We start from the raw sequence: 16902 nt of genomic DNA, 5'->3' as shown, positions 1-16902 counted from the left end.
GCTCCGACAACAGAGTTGCTACTGTTAGGGGGCCTATAGACCACACCCACCAGTGATTTTTTTTCCCCCTTATTGTTCCTTATCTCCACCCAAACTGTTTCAACATCCTTATCATTTGAGCCAATATCGTTTCTTACTATTGCAGTGATTCCATCCTTTATCAATAGAGCTACCCTACCTCCTTTTCCTTTCTGTCTGTCCTCCCGGATTGTCAAGTACCCCTGAATATTTAATTCCCAGTCCTGGTCACCTTGCAACCACGTCTCTGTAATGGCTATCAGATCATACCCATTTGTCTCAATTTGTGCCATCAACTCATTTATTTTGTTACAAATGCTACATGCATTTAGACAAAGTGCCTTTAAGTTTGTATTTTTACCCTTTTTTTTTGCTTGTTTCCTGTCTCCTTCAACCTCCCTTTATTTATTTTTGCTTTCGAATTCTAGCTTTGCTCCCTTCCCTACTGAGTCTATTTTCAGTTTCCCATCCCCTGCAGTTTAAACCCTCCCCAACAGTACTAGCAACCACCCCCCCCCCCCCCCCCCGTGAGGATATTGGTCCCAGCTCTGTTGAGGTCTTGTACAAGTCCCACCTCCCCCAGAAGCGGTCCCAATGTCTCAGGAAACTAAAGCCCTCCCGCCTGCACCATCTCTCCAGCCACGTATTCATCTGCTCTATCCTCCTCCTCAACATCATCATCATCATAGGCAGTCCCTCGGAATCAAGGAAGTCTTACTTCCACTCCCAAAGTGAGTTCTCTGGTGGCTGAACAGTCCAATATGAGAGCCACAGATTCTGTCACAGGTGGGACAGGTATTCATCGAGGGAAGGGGTGGGTGGGACTGATTTGCCGCGCGCTCCTTCCGCTGTCTGCGCCTGATCTCTTCATGCTCTTTGCATTGAGACTCGAAGAACTCAACGCCCTCCCGGATGCACTTTCTCCACCTCGGGCAGTCTTCGGCCAGGGTCTCCCAGGTGTCAGTGGTGATGTCGCACTTTACCAGGGAGGCTTTGAGGGTGTCCTTGTAACGCTTCCGCTGCCCACCTTTGGCTCGTTTACCATGAAGGAGCTCCGCATAAAGCATTTGCTTAGGGAGTCTCGTATCTGGCATGCGGACTATGTGGCCTGCCCAGCGAAGCTGATCAAGTGTGGTCAGTGCTTCAATATTGGGGATGTTAGCCTGGGCGAGGACACTGATGTTGGTGCGCCTGTCCTCCCAGGGGATTTGCAGGATCTTGCAGAGACATCATTGGTGATGTATCTCCAACGACTTGAGGTGCCTTCTATACATCGTCCATGCCTAAGACCCATACAGGAGGGTGGGTATTACTACAGCCCTGTAGACCATGAGCTTGGTAGTAGATTTGAAGGCCAGTTCTTCAAACACTCTTTTCCTCAGACGGCCGAAGGCTGCATTAGCACACTGGAGGCGATGTTGAATCTCCGCATCAATGTCTGCCTTTGTTGATAAGAGGCTCCCGAGATATGAGAAATGGTCCACGTTGTCGAGGGCCGCGCCGTGAATCCTGATGATTGGAGGGCAGTGCTGTGCGGCGGGACAGTCTGGTGGGGGACCTTTGTCTGACGGATGTTAAACGCAAGGCCCATGCTTTACTCACTAGCTCATGGCACTGGGAGTAATCCGGAGATTACTACCTTTGAGGTCCTGCTTTTTAATCTCTCCCTTAGCTCCCTAAACTCTGCCCTATGTCTACCCTATCAAACCCTTTCCTAATCTTAAAGACCTCTATCTGGTTGCCCCTCCATCTGCTCTTTTCAAGAGGAAAGAGCTTCAGCTGGTTCAGCCTTTCCTGAGCTGAAAAGCAGACTCACAGCGCACCCTTCTGGTCAAGAAGAATATTTCGGCAGATTGCAGTTGATTGTGCAGGTATCAAAAAGACCCTAAATGAGCAGCTTGGACTTTTATATTAACTGTACACTATTATACACTGGCAGAATTTCAAATCCACCATTTGATTCTGTTAAAACCAGCTAATATCCTATGCATCCATTTAATCCTTGTCCATTGTACAATATAGTTAAGGTGGAGATAGATATATTTTTGAACAATAATGGAGTCAACAGTTATGGGGAACAGGCAGGGAAATGGAGTTGAGGCCATGATCAGATCAACCAGGATCTTATTGAATGGCAGAGCAGGTTGAGGGACCAAATGGCCTACTCCAGCTCTTATTTCTTATCTTATGTTGTCTTCACTTTTGTAACCTTTGAGACCACTATTTAGAGATGAGCTAATACATAGGAAACATTTCAAGGACATCCTCTCAGCCTCCTTGATAAAGTGCAACATCCCCAGCTGGGAATCCCTGGCCAAAGACCGCCCTAAGTGGAGGAAGTGCATCCGGGAGGGCACTGAGCACCTCGAGTCTCATTGCCGAGAGCATGCAGAAATCAAGCGCAGGCAGCAGAAAGAGCGTGTGGCAAACCAGTCCCACCCACCCTTTCCCTCAACGACTGTCTGTCCCACCTGTGACAGGGACTGTGGTTCTCATATTGGACTGTTCAGTCACCTAAGAACTCATTTTTAGAGTGGAAGTAAGTTTTCCTCGATTCCGAGGGACTGCCTATGATGATTATGAAGACAGCTAGGGCTCTGGTTAAACACTACTATCTAGAATAATGTTATAATAATGATCAGGGAATCACTCTATCAAGTGGCTGTTGTGGCAGATTCCACAGCTCACTGCCACTGAAATCAGAATAATTCTGCTTTGCCGGATCTGACATGCCAGTATAATTGGCATGTGATATGTTTTTATTGCACTACCTGTGAATATCTGTTTTGTTTCTAGGTTACAATCTGATGTCCAAACACACACACTTTCAGCAGCAGGAGGCACCGAAACAATGATGGAGAGCAGCAACCAACCATCTGCATAAGACAAGGGCGCTGAGATCAACTCAGCACCTTTGCTACTGTCCTAGCTGAAATCAGTTAACTCAGTACAGGCCAGGCAACAATTCCTGGGGCCATCTTAATTTGTAATGCTCAGTTACTCACTCTAAATCAACTTGCTAACAAATCCTGCCAATTTTAGAAGCCAGTTGAAAGAAAACTCGCCGTTTCTCACTTCCTGTCTTACAACAGAATGTGTAACTTCTGCCTGGTGATTCTGCAAAACCACAGAGACATTACAACAACAACTTGCATTCATATGGCACCTTTAACATAGTAAAACGTCCCAAGTCGCTTCACAGGAGCAATTATCAAACTAAATTTGACACCAAGACACATAAGCAGTTATTAGGACAGGTGACCCAAAAGCTTCGTCAAAGGGATAGGTTTTAAGGCACGTCTTAAAGGAGGCGAGAGAGATGGAGAGGCGGTGATTACCTCAGAACCCAAGTCTCAAAATAAAATTCAGACCGTTGGCATTAAACATAGTTGCTTTTTAACCTTTATTTTAATTTAGTCTCTGCGTATCCTGTCAGATTTCTAACAGTCATGCATTTGTTAAGCTTGTAAACGGTTGTGGGCTATTGAACAATATTGTATTTGGGAACATTCACTTTTGCAAATGAATGAAAAAAGTTGTCAGCTGTGATTGTTGGAAAAGTGTATCCTATATAATTGCATTTTTCCAATGTGTGCTCATTTGGAAAGAAAATATGACTGACAGGTTTATCCATTCATTTTTAGAAGTGCTTTAGGCACAAGATTATAGAACAATCTATAATGTGTGGTGAGAACAGAATTTGCATCCTATGTCAAATAGGAAAAAAATCTGTATTTTAGTTGAATATAATTATAGATACTCAACATAAATGTGTTTTAAAAGTAGTTTCAGTTATGATAGAAACAGTCCTTACATACTAACCTATAAATTGGGGCCCATGCTCAGCTATTTGTCAGAAGGCAGACAGATTCTTTGGCCTGTCAATCTGTTATTGTGTGATTATCTTTCTTGTAAATAAACCATGGTACTTTCAACTTAAAAGTCAATGGAAAGGCGAACTGGGCAAGGTGTATAACGGGTGGTAAATCTACTATCGACCGTTTTACACCCCCCACCAAAAGTTGTGTTTTATTAGTTTTAGTTTGAAAGTAACGCTGCTATGCAGTGCCTTTAGCGCACACAGAACATAGTGGACATCCCACACTATCTCCAATACAATATCCTATCATTGAAAAGTAATTGTTAGGACTGCTGAACTCTATCCCACTCACAACACGCTTAAAGGTGCAGGATTCAGTTCATAAAGATTTGGTCTGCTTATGGAAATTAAAATGGGCTGACAGAAAGCCTGCTTCGTAACACTGACAGCTTGCATTATGGAACAACCGATAAATTCTCATGTGTTGAAGTGTACTGTTCAATTGAAAATGTCAAAAGTGAGATCGATAGCATTCTGTTAGGCAAGGGTATTAAGGGATTATGGAACCAAGATGGGTAAATGGAGTTGAGATGCAGATCATCCACGGTCTAATTGAATGGCGGGATGGGCTCGAGGGGCTGAATGGCCTCCTCCTGTTCCTACGTTGGCACCCACATTGGAACGGGAAGGAGAAAAGAATGTCCATTGGCGAGGGTGGAAGGAGAAACTGATTCCAAAAACCTTATTGATAATAATGTGAAGTAAAATTTAACCATGTCACTAATTAGAGACAGATTGCAAACTCATTGACACCAAGGAGTGCAACGCATGGGATGTATTTAGGGAATGCCCTCCAATATGTCGTCTCAATAATAAAAAGAAAGTTTTATTCATGCCATTGCAATACAAATAGGAGGTGGGTGGGGTGGCTTGACCCATCCACCTCCATGGAGGTGTGTGGGGGGCCTGACCCATCCACCTCCATGGCACGAACCTGGTATTGCAGTACTTCCAGGAAAGGTGCAGTGGCTCTCGGCCTTTTGGCTAAGAGCATTGGCGCAGAGTGATCCTTGATGTGTGCAAGGTGACCTCTGGCGTTTGTGATTTGACAAAAAATTGGAAAGATTGGCTACGAATTTAAAAAAAAAATACAAACTAGGAGGTGGGTGGGGTACCTGACCCGTCCACCTCCATGGCACGAACCTGGTATTGCAGTACTTCCAGGAACGGTGCAGTGGCTCTAGGCCTTTTGGCTAAGAGCAAAAACATTGGCGCAGAGTGATCCTTGAATGGGCCCAAGGTGACCTCTGGCGTTTGTGATCTGACAAAGAATTGGAAAGATTGGCAACGAATAAAAAAAAATACTAAAACATTAACTTGGCAAACGGATTAAATGCATGCAAGTGAATAATTGCAGGGTGGGGGATATGCTTGCTGCCAGTGACACCCCGGGAACGCGTGGCTGGCCATTAGATCGACTGTTCTGCGCTCGATTGGGAGCGATGCGCTGGAGGTTCGATTTTGCGGCCTGGCGCGGTGACGTCAGCGGGCCGGGGGAAGATGTCGACTGCCATGAACTTCAGCAGCAAGAGCTTCAGCCCGCGGCCGCCCGACAAGGGCTCCTTCCCGCTCGACCACTGGGGTAGGGGCGGCGTGCGGACCCGCGCTACCGGACACATCACCCCGGGCCCCGCGCCTCTCCCCCGGCGCTCAGTGACCGCAGCGCTCGGTCGCGGCGGTTCCTGGTGAAGAGCTGCAATGACGTCAGCAAACTGTCCAACCAGCCAATCATATTGCAGGATTCCCACAGACAGCCAAAACCAGCAACTGAGAACCTGCTTTTATCCCCACTTTTAAAATAAATGTTAGAAAGCGCAAAAATAAAGATTGGGGCGCTCACAAGTAGAACCTGAAATATCATGAACAAGCTTTAAAACATTTTTAAAGTTTTTTTTAAAAATTGTGACTTTTATCACAATTTGCCGCTCCACAAATAAAAAAATTAGATTTTCAGCGCCATATTGTTTGCTGAGCAGTCAATATGCTGTTGAAACCCCAGTTACACCTATTCCAATAAGGCTTAACATTTGTTGGGGTATTTAACAGCGATGTTAGTGTGGAAAAGCTTAAGTTTTTGTCAGTTTCACTTATTTCACTGATTGCCGGCTATGGTGGGGTGGGGTGGGGCGGGGCGGGGGCTCACAGCACAGCCTGTGTCGGAGCAGGAAATGACTAACCGCAACTTCAGGATTTCCACGTTTAGATGTGCATGCGCTAAATCCTGAAGTTGTGGTCAGTTTCAGAGGGGCACTGACATTTCGGCGTCATTACCCACGGCAAAATCCGAGCTAAAGTTGCAACAGACGCAGCTCTGATTGGTCCACAGTCCGCTTCCTGAAATCAGCAGGGATTCAAACAAGCACTGAGTTTGCCCTATATTGCGCCCCCTTCAGCACTGCGAGGCTGCATCAGTGGCTCTTTTTCAGGGCCAACCTGTCCTCCTCGTATGTCCCCTGATAATGAGTGGTGATCTTAATGAAATGTATAAGATTCTGAGAGGGCTTGACAGGGTAAATGCTGAGGATGTTTCCCCTCGTGGGGGAATCTAGAACTAGGGAGCATAGTTTCAGAATAAGGAGTCACCCATTTAAGACGGAAATGAAGAGGAATTTCTTCTCACAGAAGGTCGTGAATCTTTGGAATTCTCTACCCCAGAGAGCTAGAGGAAGTTGAGTCATTGAATATATTCAAGGTGGAGATAGACAGATTTTTGAACTACAGGGGAGTCCAAGGTTATGGGGAAAGGCAGGAAAATGGAGTTGAGGCCAAGATCAGATCAGCCATGATCTTATTGAATGGCGGAGTAGGCTCAAGGGGACAAACGGCCTACTCCTGCTCCTCTTTCTTATGTTCTTGTGATAACCTCAGCGTGACCCGACCTCCAAGTTTGGGAACCTCTGGCGTGACGTTGTCCTCCTCGGGGGGGGGGGGGGGGAAGTTGGACAAGCACTGCCTTATATTAATGGGGATTATGAAAGGGGCAATGTTGCACATGGAAGCACTGCAAGGCCAGCATCCTGGGAGCATGCGGTTCTGCTGCTGCTTTGTTGGTGCATTGCATTAGTGGCAATAGGAAATGAACAAAGCCTCAGCGTATTTAACACAGCTTGATTCTCACTATTTTGCAGGTGAATGTAAAGAATTTAAAGAGAAATTTATGAAGTGCCTCAGAGAGAGTAAGTTTGACAATTCTCTGTGTAGAGAGCAATCAAAGGAGTACCTGGAATGCCGAATGGACAGGTACAGCACCATAACATGAAAACTTCGTAAAAGTTACTTTTTACAACCAAATTCATCATAATTTGGAACAAGTATTACTTAAAAATATAAATTGACCTTCTAATGTATTATGAATAACATATCTTTTCCTGCAACTATCTCCATTTACTTCCCACTCCTGTCATCCATTTTTTCTTTGTCTGCTTCTCACAAGCACACTTTTCTCTATTTTGTCTCTCTCTCAATCTCTCGTTCTTTCAAATATTGAAAGCATTATGGAGTTCTAAAGAAAAATCACGAAAGAATTAGTTACTGATCTTAAAATTCTCATCCTTGTTTTCAAATCCCTCTGTGGCCTCACCCCTCCCTATCTCTGTAACCTCTGAGATCTTTGCGCTCCTCTAATACTCCTCTAATACTGGCCTCCCCGATTTGAATCGCTCCGCCTGTGGCAGCCATGCCTTCAGCTGCCTTGGCCCTAAGCTCTGGAATTCCCTCCCTAAACCTCTCCGCCTCGGTACCTCTCTTGTCCTTTAAGACATTCCTTAAAACCTACCTCTTTGACAAAGTTTTTGGTCACCTGTCCTAATATCGCCTTATGTGGCTCAGTGTTAGATTTTGATTGATAATGTACCTGTGAATCACCCTTGGAATGTTTTACTTCGTTAGGCGCTATATAAATGCAAGTTGTTGTTGGAAACAGTGACTCTGACGTCAAGGAAGTCACTGATGCTTTCAGGTTTCAAAACAGAAAATGCTGGAAATACTCAGCAGGTCAGGCAGCATTTGTGGAGAGAGAAACTGTTAATGTTTCAGGTCGATGTCCCTTCGTCAGAACTGATTTTCAAGAACTATTTCAGATTCCAGCATCTGCTGTATTTTGCTTTTGTATTGATGCTTTCAGATATTTCAGTACTGCATGAGCGCATCGTAAGGTTTCTGTAAAATGGATATCACATGTTCTTGACTATAAAATAGTCTTGAATCCAAAATGGGGAGATGTTTTCCTCTGGTGATATCATGAGTAAGTAACTTGCAACTCGGGAAGCTTTCCAGTTTCATCCTTGGTTTTTGCTGTTTTAGCTGCTCTCAGCCTGGGTGGCTGTGACAGTCTGGAACTCACTGCCTGAAAGGGTGGTAGCGGCAGAAACCCTCACCATATTTAAAAAGTACTTGGATGTGCACCTGAAGTGCCGTCACCTACAGGGTTACGGACCTAGAGCTGGAAAGTGGGATTGGGCTGGGTAGCCTCGTGTTGGCCAGCATGGACACGATGGGCCGGAATGGCCTCCTTCCGTGCTGTGAACTTCTATGATTCTATGATGCAGTTTGTCTCAGTACCCTTGGGCTGGAGAAAGAGTCAATCAGCCTGGATCCCTGCTCCTGATTGGTATCCATTGGTTGAGAGTGATGATAACACACGGGTCTCTTGGGTGAATCCTACCTTGTGAAATTCTGCTTTTACATCCATTTGAAAGGGCAGACAGGGCTTTGGTTTAACATCTCATCCAAAAAACAGGGTCTTAGTTTAACGTAACATCTGAAATTCAACGGTGCAGCACTCCCTCAGTACTGCACTGGGAGCGTCAGCCTAGATTTTGTGCTTAGGTCTCTGGAGTGGGTCTTGAATCCACAACTTTCTGAGGCAAGACTGCTGCCTACTGAGTCGTGGCTAAATATGCGCACATGGTTGAATGTCTGGTCATCCAACATTGTTTGTGTTTGATATTCTTTTATTCTACAGGCAGCTGATGACAAAAGAACCACTGGAGAAACTGGGATTCAAGGATCTCCTCGACAGTAATGCAGCAAAGAATCAGCAACAGACAAAAACCTAACAGGAGCACAAGATGTTGTATCTACAAACTAAACTAAAGAGGAGACCATTGATGGACTTAATTTCATACCAAATCTGTATATATTGTAAAATAAGTTAAGTTTCTGTGGAATAAATAGTTAGTATGGCAAGTGGTTCAGTTTCTTTTAACCGTGGTACGTTTTTCCTTTCCGTTATCTTAGGATGGTTGGTGCAGAATCCACAGCATTCTCCACTCGAGCTACATTATGTGGTGGAACGTTATCTTAGGATGGTTGGTCCTTGTAAGCCACATAGCGGCCAGAGCAACACTGATGGAGACCTGTCCACTTTTGGCCAAGGGGTCGCACTGACCCTCCAGAGGCTCATCCACATGAAGCCACTAATACTTTCTGGGTATGACCGGGCTACTTAACCCCTGTCCGGCACTCGACCTCGATTAATGTGGAATCCAAAGCATCACTGGTATTATCAAGAGTCTGATCGTTGTTTGGATGAGAGATGAAGTACGATGGGGGTGGCTCCGTTGAAGCATAAAACACTGGCATAGACCTGTTGGGCCGAATGACCTGTTTCTGTGCTGTCATTATCATCATCATCATAGGCAGAGCCTCGAAATCGAGGAAGACTTGCTTCCACTCTAAAAGTGAGTTCTTAGGTGACTGTACAGTCCAATACAGGCTGTGCTGTAAAATTCTGTGAGCTCACAGAACCTCTACGACCTGTTTGAAAATGTGCATGTGATTATTGGTTGAGGAAATCACAACCGAGCCGGATGATTTCCTCAATCAGTGTGGGCAGAAATGTATTTTCCAACAGATATCACTGAACAGTGATCACAAGTGGGACTCTTGAATGACTGATTTTTTTTGTGTGGCAGTCACAAGCCTGAGGACATTGTGGCCAATGACAGCATCAACACTAACTCAGCACAGACCTGAGACCAAGGATTTTCTTCATTAGTGATTTCATATTTTTAATTTCCTCCCCATCTTCTCATTGAGGTTGCTTCCCACCACATAATGTAGCTCGAGTGGAGAATGCTGTGGATTCTGCACCTCTTGTGACTGGGGTCATTCTATTCAGATCAGACAACAGAGGGTGTTTCACATAAGGTGGATCAGAATTCCTTGTGCAGGGTGTACAATGTGACACCCGATATCTGAGAATTGATGTGTATTATTTCATACGCTAATTGCTTGCATTTTGTTGCATTGGTTGTGTCAGTTGTGGCTCAGTGGGTAGCACACTTGCCTCTGAGTCAGAAGGTTGTGGGTTCAAGTCTCACTCCAGGGAATTGAGAACATAAATCTAGGCTGACACTCCAGTGAATTGCTGAGGGAGTGCTGCACTGTTGGAGGTGCTGTCTTTCGGATGAGATGTTAAACCGAGGCCCCGTCTGCTCTCTCAGGTTGGACGTAAAAGATCCCATGACAATATTTCGAAGGAGGAGTTATCCCTGGTGTCAACATAACAAAAACAGATTATCTGGTCATTATCACATTGCTGTTTGTGGGAGCTTGTTGTGTGCAAATTGGCTGCTGCATTTATTCTATTTTTTCATACATTAATTGGCTGTGTTTTTTTCATGCTGTTTTTCATATATTGGTTGTATTTTTTTGTACATTAATTGATGTAACAACATAAGGGAGCTGGAGACACAGGAGGACAGATGTTTCATAAAACTGACCCTATTGAGCTTTGGAAGCACAAAATGGTTGGGGTGTCACGGGGTAAAGCGTGAAAGAACATCTAGCTGGTTGCTGTGTATAGCAGCGTAGCTGAATCACCACTAGCACTGTTGGATGAGGGCCCCCTTTTTTCCTGGCAACCTTTTGTTGTTGGTACTGTAAGTATATAAATGGAGATTGAATTTTTCCTGCTCCTCTATTCACTATGAGCATGTTTTGCTCTACTGGTTGTTGACCAATATCACCCTTGCTGTCACTTGGATGAGACATTGAACATTTGCCCTCTCAGGTGGATGTAAAAGATACCATGGTACTATTTGAAGGTGGTCAGGGGAGCTCTCCTGGTGTCCTGGCCAGAATTTATCCCTCAACACACAAGCAATGTTAGATAACCAAATGTTCAACCGTGTGGCATATTTAGCTGTCTTCTCAAAAATTCACTGCAAAAGCAACTAAATGGCCCAGAATTTGCACTCAGCGGTGAAACGACGGTGATTGCCACAGACCTCGAAGAAAGCTGCCGATAAAGATCTTGCAATCTCTGTGGAAAAAACTTTAGCTTTCTCGACCATAATTTGATTGTAGCATTGTTGAAAAGGGATCTCCACCATGCAGCAGCAGTGATGTCATCAAGCTCTAAGCAGCCAATCACATTGAAGAATTCTCACTGACAGCAGCTATTGTCATTCACTTAATTTTTTTTTACAGCAAGCATAGAAGGTGAAATATAATAAACTTAAAACAAGTTAAAAATATATTTTTTGCTTTAAAAATCTAATATTTATTATAATGGAAAGTTTTGACATTTCACAAATATAAAATTAGTTTTTCAGGGCCAGAATGGTTTTTCAGCAGTCAATATGCTGTTAAACTCCCAGTTACACCTTTTTCAACAAGGCTTAACTTTTTATGGGGTGTTTAACACCGATATTAGATTGGAAAGCTAAGGGGCCGGATTTTTGGCTTTGGGGGTTTTTCGACGACAACGGTAGCGATATGTGAAAATTAACGTTTACGTTGCGCTACCATTTTTAGGCCGAACTTTCGGCCTTTACGTTTGTAAAGGAGGCGTTGCACGATTATTCACGACGCAAAACACAAATTTCGGTAACTTTAGTCCGGGGTCGTTTGTACTGCGATAGAGGCCTTGGGAGGGGGGAAATAATTGCAAAAACATTCACAAAACCCTTAGCTAGCAAATCGTTGAAAAAGAATTTAAAAATAAAAACTTTAACTTACTTTTTCTGCAGGTTTTCATACTGACCGCTGTTGGCAGGGCTGCATCGACAGGTTTGACCTGTCGGTATTCTAGGCGCAGCCTACGGTTCGGGAGAGAGCCGAAAGTACGACGGTAACACAATTTGCGTCGTTACACGTCGACGCACCTCTCCCTGGCGGTACTTGAAAGCGCCGCTGCAAACAGGTACCCGAGGATCCCGCCTGGGCTCTACAACCGGGTTTTCACCACAGAGGGTCAAATCACGGCGAAAACCCGTTAGCAAAGCCCAGATGGGAAATCTAGCGCTACGTTTACGCAAGTTCAACTGATTGCCATCTATGAGGAGCCCCACATCACAGCCTGTGACGGAGCAGGGGATGACATAAGAACATAAGCATTAGGAGCTGGAGTAGGCCATCCGGCCCCGAGAGCTTGCCCCGCCATTCAATAAGATCATGGCTGATCTTCAACCTCAACTCCACTTCCCTGCACTATTGCCCATGACTGACCGCAACTTCAGGATTTCAGCATTTATCTGCGCATGTGCTAAATCCTGTCAGTTTCAGAGGGGCAATGACGGTGAACGCTGACAGTAATGCTGTCATTACCCACAGCAAAATCCGGGCTAAATGTCAGCCCTGGCTTGGTGGGAGCAACACTGGCATTCCAATATCTCAATGGAAACAAATTAGCCACTCCTCAAAAAAGTTCCAGGTAAATCTGAATTTCTATAATGCTGAATAAAAAATGATTTGCCGACTTTAAAAATACAACAATAACCATCCGCACAAAGGTATACCTTGGGGGAGAAACCCTGCTTTTCTTTACGATGCCTCGATTTTCTTGAGCAAAATGTCAGCAACTCACTGACGAATGGAGAGAAAGTTTTGTCAAGTGTTACCCGGTCGATCAAGTCCTTGCTTCAATAAAAGAAAACAAGGATTTTATTTCCTTTGGTTCCGCATTTTTGTTTGATGTGTCACGAGTGTGTTGTTTGGTTTCTCCATACCGCCCTTGCTCTTGGTAAGGACAAATGCTGAACTCCTACCAGCTGCTGCAGTGCGAGGTTTGTACTAGTCAGCAACCACTTTAAGGAGTTTTGTGACTCGCCTCCAGACCATTCAAAAAGTTGTAACATAAACCGACAACTCCTTCCGGCGCACAGCCAGTTGGCAGATTGGGTGCCACCGGTTTGGATTCCAGTATGTCGTTTGCAAGTGTGTTTCCTTTGGATCCAATCACGGTGCTGCTGCTGGCTGCTCTGACCATTATCCTTCTCGTGTATTTTAACACTGAGTCGACATCTTGTGGAATCGTCAACTTCCCTCCGGGACCAGCACCTCTTCCAGTGATTGGCAACCTGCACATATTGGATCTGAAGAAGCAACACAAGTCTTTGATGGAGGTAAGAGGCAGCGAGACCCGAACAGTCAATCGGTGGCAGTGCTTCGCTGTTTGCCATCTCTGTGGCACTATATAAAAGCAGGTTGTTGTCACTAATGAAAGCAAAGCATAGCCGAGAAGATTTCTTCCCAAAAGCTACGCTGCTAAATTGAAATAATGAGCAGGAATTTGCTGTCCGGATGATGTCGAACTGGCAGCATTTAAAAAATGTTTTAAAGTTTATTCATCTTTATTTCTGGTTTGACTTTTCCCCCATGTGAGAGTCCCAGGGGTCGAATTTGGTCAAAGCCTCCGCCCGCCCAAGTGCCGCCAGTGGCCGCTGACGTACCTAACGGTACTTTCGGCGGGACATTCATGAGGAAGGTCCCTCAAAGGTCGGTGGACGGCAAATGAGGGACTTATGGCACCAATCTGGGTGGTAGCGGGCGGGAAGTCTCATTCTCGACGGCTCAGGCTCTTGCCGCCCAAGTGCCGCCGAGGATGGAGTTGGGCCCATAGCGGGTCAAAGACCTAAAAATAAAAATCAAGAATAAAAAATGTTAAAACTATCGGAAGACTCCATCAAAGTAAATCGCTGTGGAAAAACCAATTAAAAAATGTTCACTAATCTTTTTTCAACGATCTTCATACTTACCATCGGGAACAGACCTTCCTCCTCACAGCGGTCCATCCCCGTTCTGCTGCTGACTCCCGTCCGCATCAATATGGGAGCTCAGCGGGCGGGAGGTCAGTTGCACCACTCGGCCATCCGCTGACATCAGCGGGTGCTTCCCGGTGGCTCTCCCCTCCTGCCCGCTCCAGGACGCCTCGAAAGTGGCACTCGGCGGATCTGCAAGAGCAATGTTGGCGGTGAGTTGATGAATTTCGGCCCCCCAATCTTTGTTTTGCTCTCTCTAACATTTTTTAAAAGTTAGAAAATTTAAAGAAAGAAGAAAGAAAGATATATATAAAGTGCCTTTCATAGAAACTAGGTGCAGGAGTAGGCCATTCGGCCCTTCGAGCCTGCACCGCTATTCAATGAGTTCATGGCTGAACATGCAACCTCAGTACCCCATTCCTGCTTTCTCGCCCTACCCCTTGATCCCTCTAGTAGTAAGGACTACATCTAACTCCTTTTTGAATATATTTAGTGAATTGGCCTCAACAACTTTCTGTGGTAGAGAATTCCACAGGTTCACCACTCTCTGGGTGAAGAAGTTTCTCCTCATCTCGGTCCTAAATGGCTTACCCCTTATCCTTAGACTGTGAGCCCTGGTTCTAGACTTCCTCAACATTGGGAGCATTCTGCCTGCATCTAACCTGTCTAAACCCGTCAGAATTTTAAACGTTTCTATGAAATCCTCTCTCATTCTTCTGAACTCCACTGAATACAAGCCCAGTTGATCCAGTTTTTCTTGATATGTCAGTCCCGCCATCCCGGGAATCAGTCTGGTGAACCTTCGCTGCACTCCCTCAATAGCAAGAATGTCCTTCCTCAAGTTAGGAGACCAAAACGGTACGCAATACTCCAGGTGTGGCCTCACCAATGCCCTGTACAACTGTAGTAACACCTCCTTGCCCCTGTACTCAAATCCCCTCGCTATGACCACCAGAGGTCTCAAAGCCAATGAAATACTTTTGGAGTGTAGTCGCTGTTGTAATGTAGGAAGCGCAGCAGCCAATTTGCGCACAGCAAGCTCCCACAAACAGCAATGTGATAATGACCAGATAATCTGGGGTTTTTTTAAATGTTGATTGAGGGATAAATATTGGCCAGGACACAGGGGATAACTCCCCTGCTCTTCTTCGAAATAGTCACATGGGATCTTTTACGTCCACTTGAGAGAGCAGATGGGGCCTCGGTTTAAAGTCTCATCCAAAACACGGCACCTCCGACAGTGCAGCACTCCTTCAGCACAGCACTGGGGTGTCAGCCTAGATTTTTTTGTGCTCAAGTCCTTGGAGTGGGACTTTAACCCACAACCTTCTGACCCAGAGGCAAGAGTGCTACCCACTGAGCCACAGCTTACTTATTCCCTTGTTTGCTGTTGTGAGAATTCTGCATTTTGATTGACTGCATTAATAGTGTGGGCAACAGGAGCAAAAAGGTTCTGCTGCAGGATAAGGCCGTTTCATCAACTGTTGTGTACATGCTTATGCTTATAGGTTTTGTTTAACTTTGTGTAAACAGAATGGATCAGAAATTCAATGTTGTAACGCCGGGTGTTAGGCCGGTTTTGTTGAAAAAATGGCGGCCACCTCGCTTCCGCCCGCTTCCTGTGCGGGACACGGCGGTCGCCATTTTGGTGAGGGCCAAAATGCTGCCATTGCCAGCGCTGGCTTCTCAAATTTAAGTAAGCAGATCGTGACGTCAATCAGCGTGGAATGCCTGATTTGATACACGCCTGCTATTTTGGACGTTATCGCGTGCCATAACATTGTGTCCTAAATACGCACAGAAAATGTGCGTCAAGCAGCCCTGCAGAGACTCTGTCAGTGCTTCTCAAAAGAACACACTCATCTTTCAGGTAAGTTTGGATTTCAGCTTTCGGACTAATTTTTAAAAATATGTTGTTGAATTAGTGGCTTGGTGCAATACATTTAAAAAGTTGTTAAAGTGTGCAGGGAATGCTGCTGGCTACTTGCAAATGGTAAAGAAAGACCTCTGAGAAGACAGAAAAAGTTGGAAATATTCAGCAAGTCAGGCAGCATCCGTGGAGAGAGAAGTAGAGTTAACGTTTCAGATCAGGATGCTGCCTGACCTGCTGAATATTTCCAGCAGTTTCTGCTTTTATTTCAGATTTCCAGAATCCCCAGTATTTTGCCTCTGAGAAGACCACTGCCTCGAAATCCTGGGGGGGGTGAGGGTTGAGGGGGTGGCAGGGGCACCTGGAGATGAAGCAGAGGCAACAAAGGGAACAGGCTGCTCGCAGAGCGAAGTGGATCCAACCCAGACAGCCCCTTTCTGGCTGGGATATCTGGGATCGAATCACCCGCCTGCAGTCCCAGTGACCAAAGCCCCAATTCCCCTTTCAACATTAGTCCCACACCTTACCTTCCCTCTGTTACTGACCATCACAACATCTTCTTGGCCACGACGCTGAAATAAAAGTCACCACAAAGCAAACTTTCCAATCCAAATGCATCCATATATGCATATATCAACCAATCACTGCCTTGTGTGTGCCTCTGCCTATCCAAGTGATGTTACGCAGTCATGCAACCACAGTGACTGCAGCATGGCTGGTGGAAGGCAGCTTGGGGAGACTGCAGATGGCCTTACAGGATGAACTCAGGGAGCTAGTTGCTGGGAATGTCAAATCGCGTGCTCGTGCTTCTAATTCTTCTTCATCACTCTCCTCTCCCTCTTCTTGGTCAACCACTGGCTGAATAGGCTGGACTTTTGTTTATTATTCATTCCTGGGATGTGGGCATTGCTGACAAAGACAGCATTTATTGCTTATCCCTAATTGCCCTTGAGAAGGTGGTGGTGAACCATCTTCTTGAACTGCTGCAGTCCGTGTGGTGAAGGTACTCACACAGTGCTGTTAGGAAAGGAGTTCCAGGATTTTGACCCAGTGACGATGAAGGAATGGCGATATATTTCCTAGTCAGAATGGTGTATAACTTGGAGGGGAGCTTGGAGGTGATGGTGTTCCCATGTGCCTGCTGCCCT

The 16902-nt window shown here is 45.3% G+C and overlaps 2 protein-coding genes across 2 annotated transcripts in view; both read left to right on the top strand.

Annotated features, from left to right (window-relative positions):
* Positions 1-5381: 5381 nt before the first annotated feature.
* Positions 5382-9948, top strand: cox19 (cytochrome c oxidase assembly factor COX19). The gene is made up of 3 exons (XM_070901148.1): positions 5382-5480; positions 7027-7138; positions 8862-9948. The coding sequence occupies exons 1-3, from the start codon at positions 5399-5401 to the stop codon at positions 8953-8955; spliced, it is 288 nt and encodes a 95-aa protein (XP_070757249.1). The 5' UTR covers positions 5382-5398; the 3' UTR covers positions 8956-9948.
* A 1611-nt stretch (positions 9949-11559) lies between these two features.
* LOC139281618 (uncharacterized) overlaps positions 11560-16902 on the top strand; it is a 123293-nt gene continuing 117950 nt past the window's right edge. The window contains exon 1 of the mRNA XM_070901765.1: positions 11560-13248. Coding sequence (XP_070757866.1) covers positions 13048-13248 — 201 coding nt within the window. The 5' untranslated portion in view covers positions 11560-13047. The remainder of the gene's footprint in view (positions 13249-16902) is intronic.

This window comes from Pristiophorus japonicus, chromosome 15, assembly GCF_044704955.1.
Source record: "Pristiophorus japonicus isolate sPriJap1 chromosome 15, sPriJap1.hap1, whole genome shotgun sequence".
NCBI lineage: Eukaryota > Metazoa > Chordata > Chondrichthyes > Pristiophoridae > Pristiophorus > Pristiophorus japonicus.
This window is presented reverse-complemented; position numbering and strand designations above follow the sequence as displayed.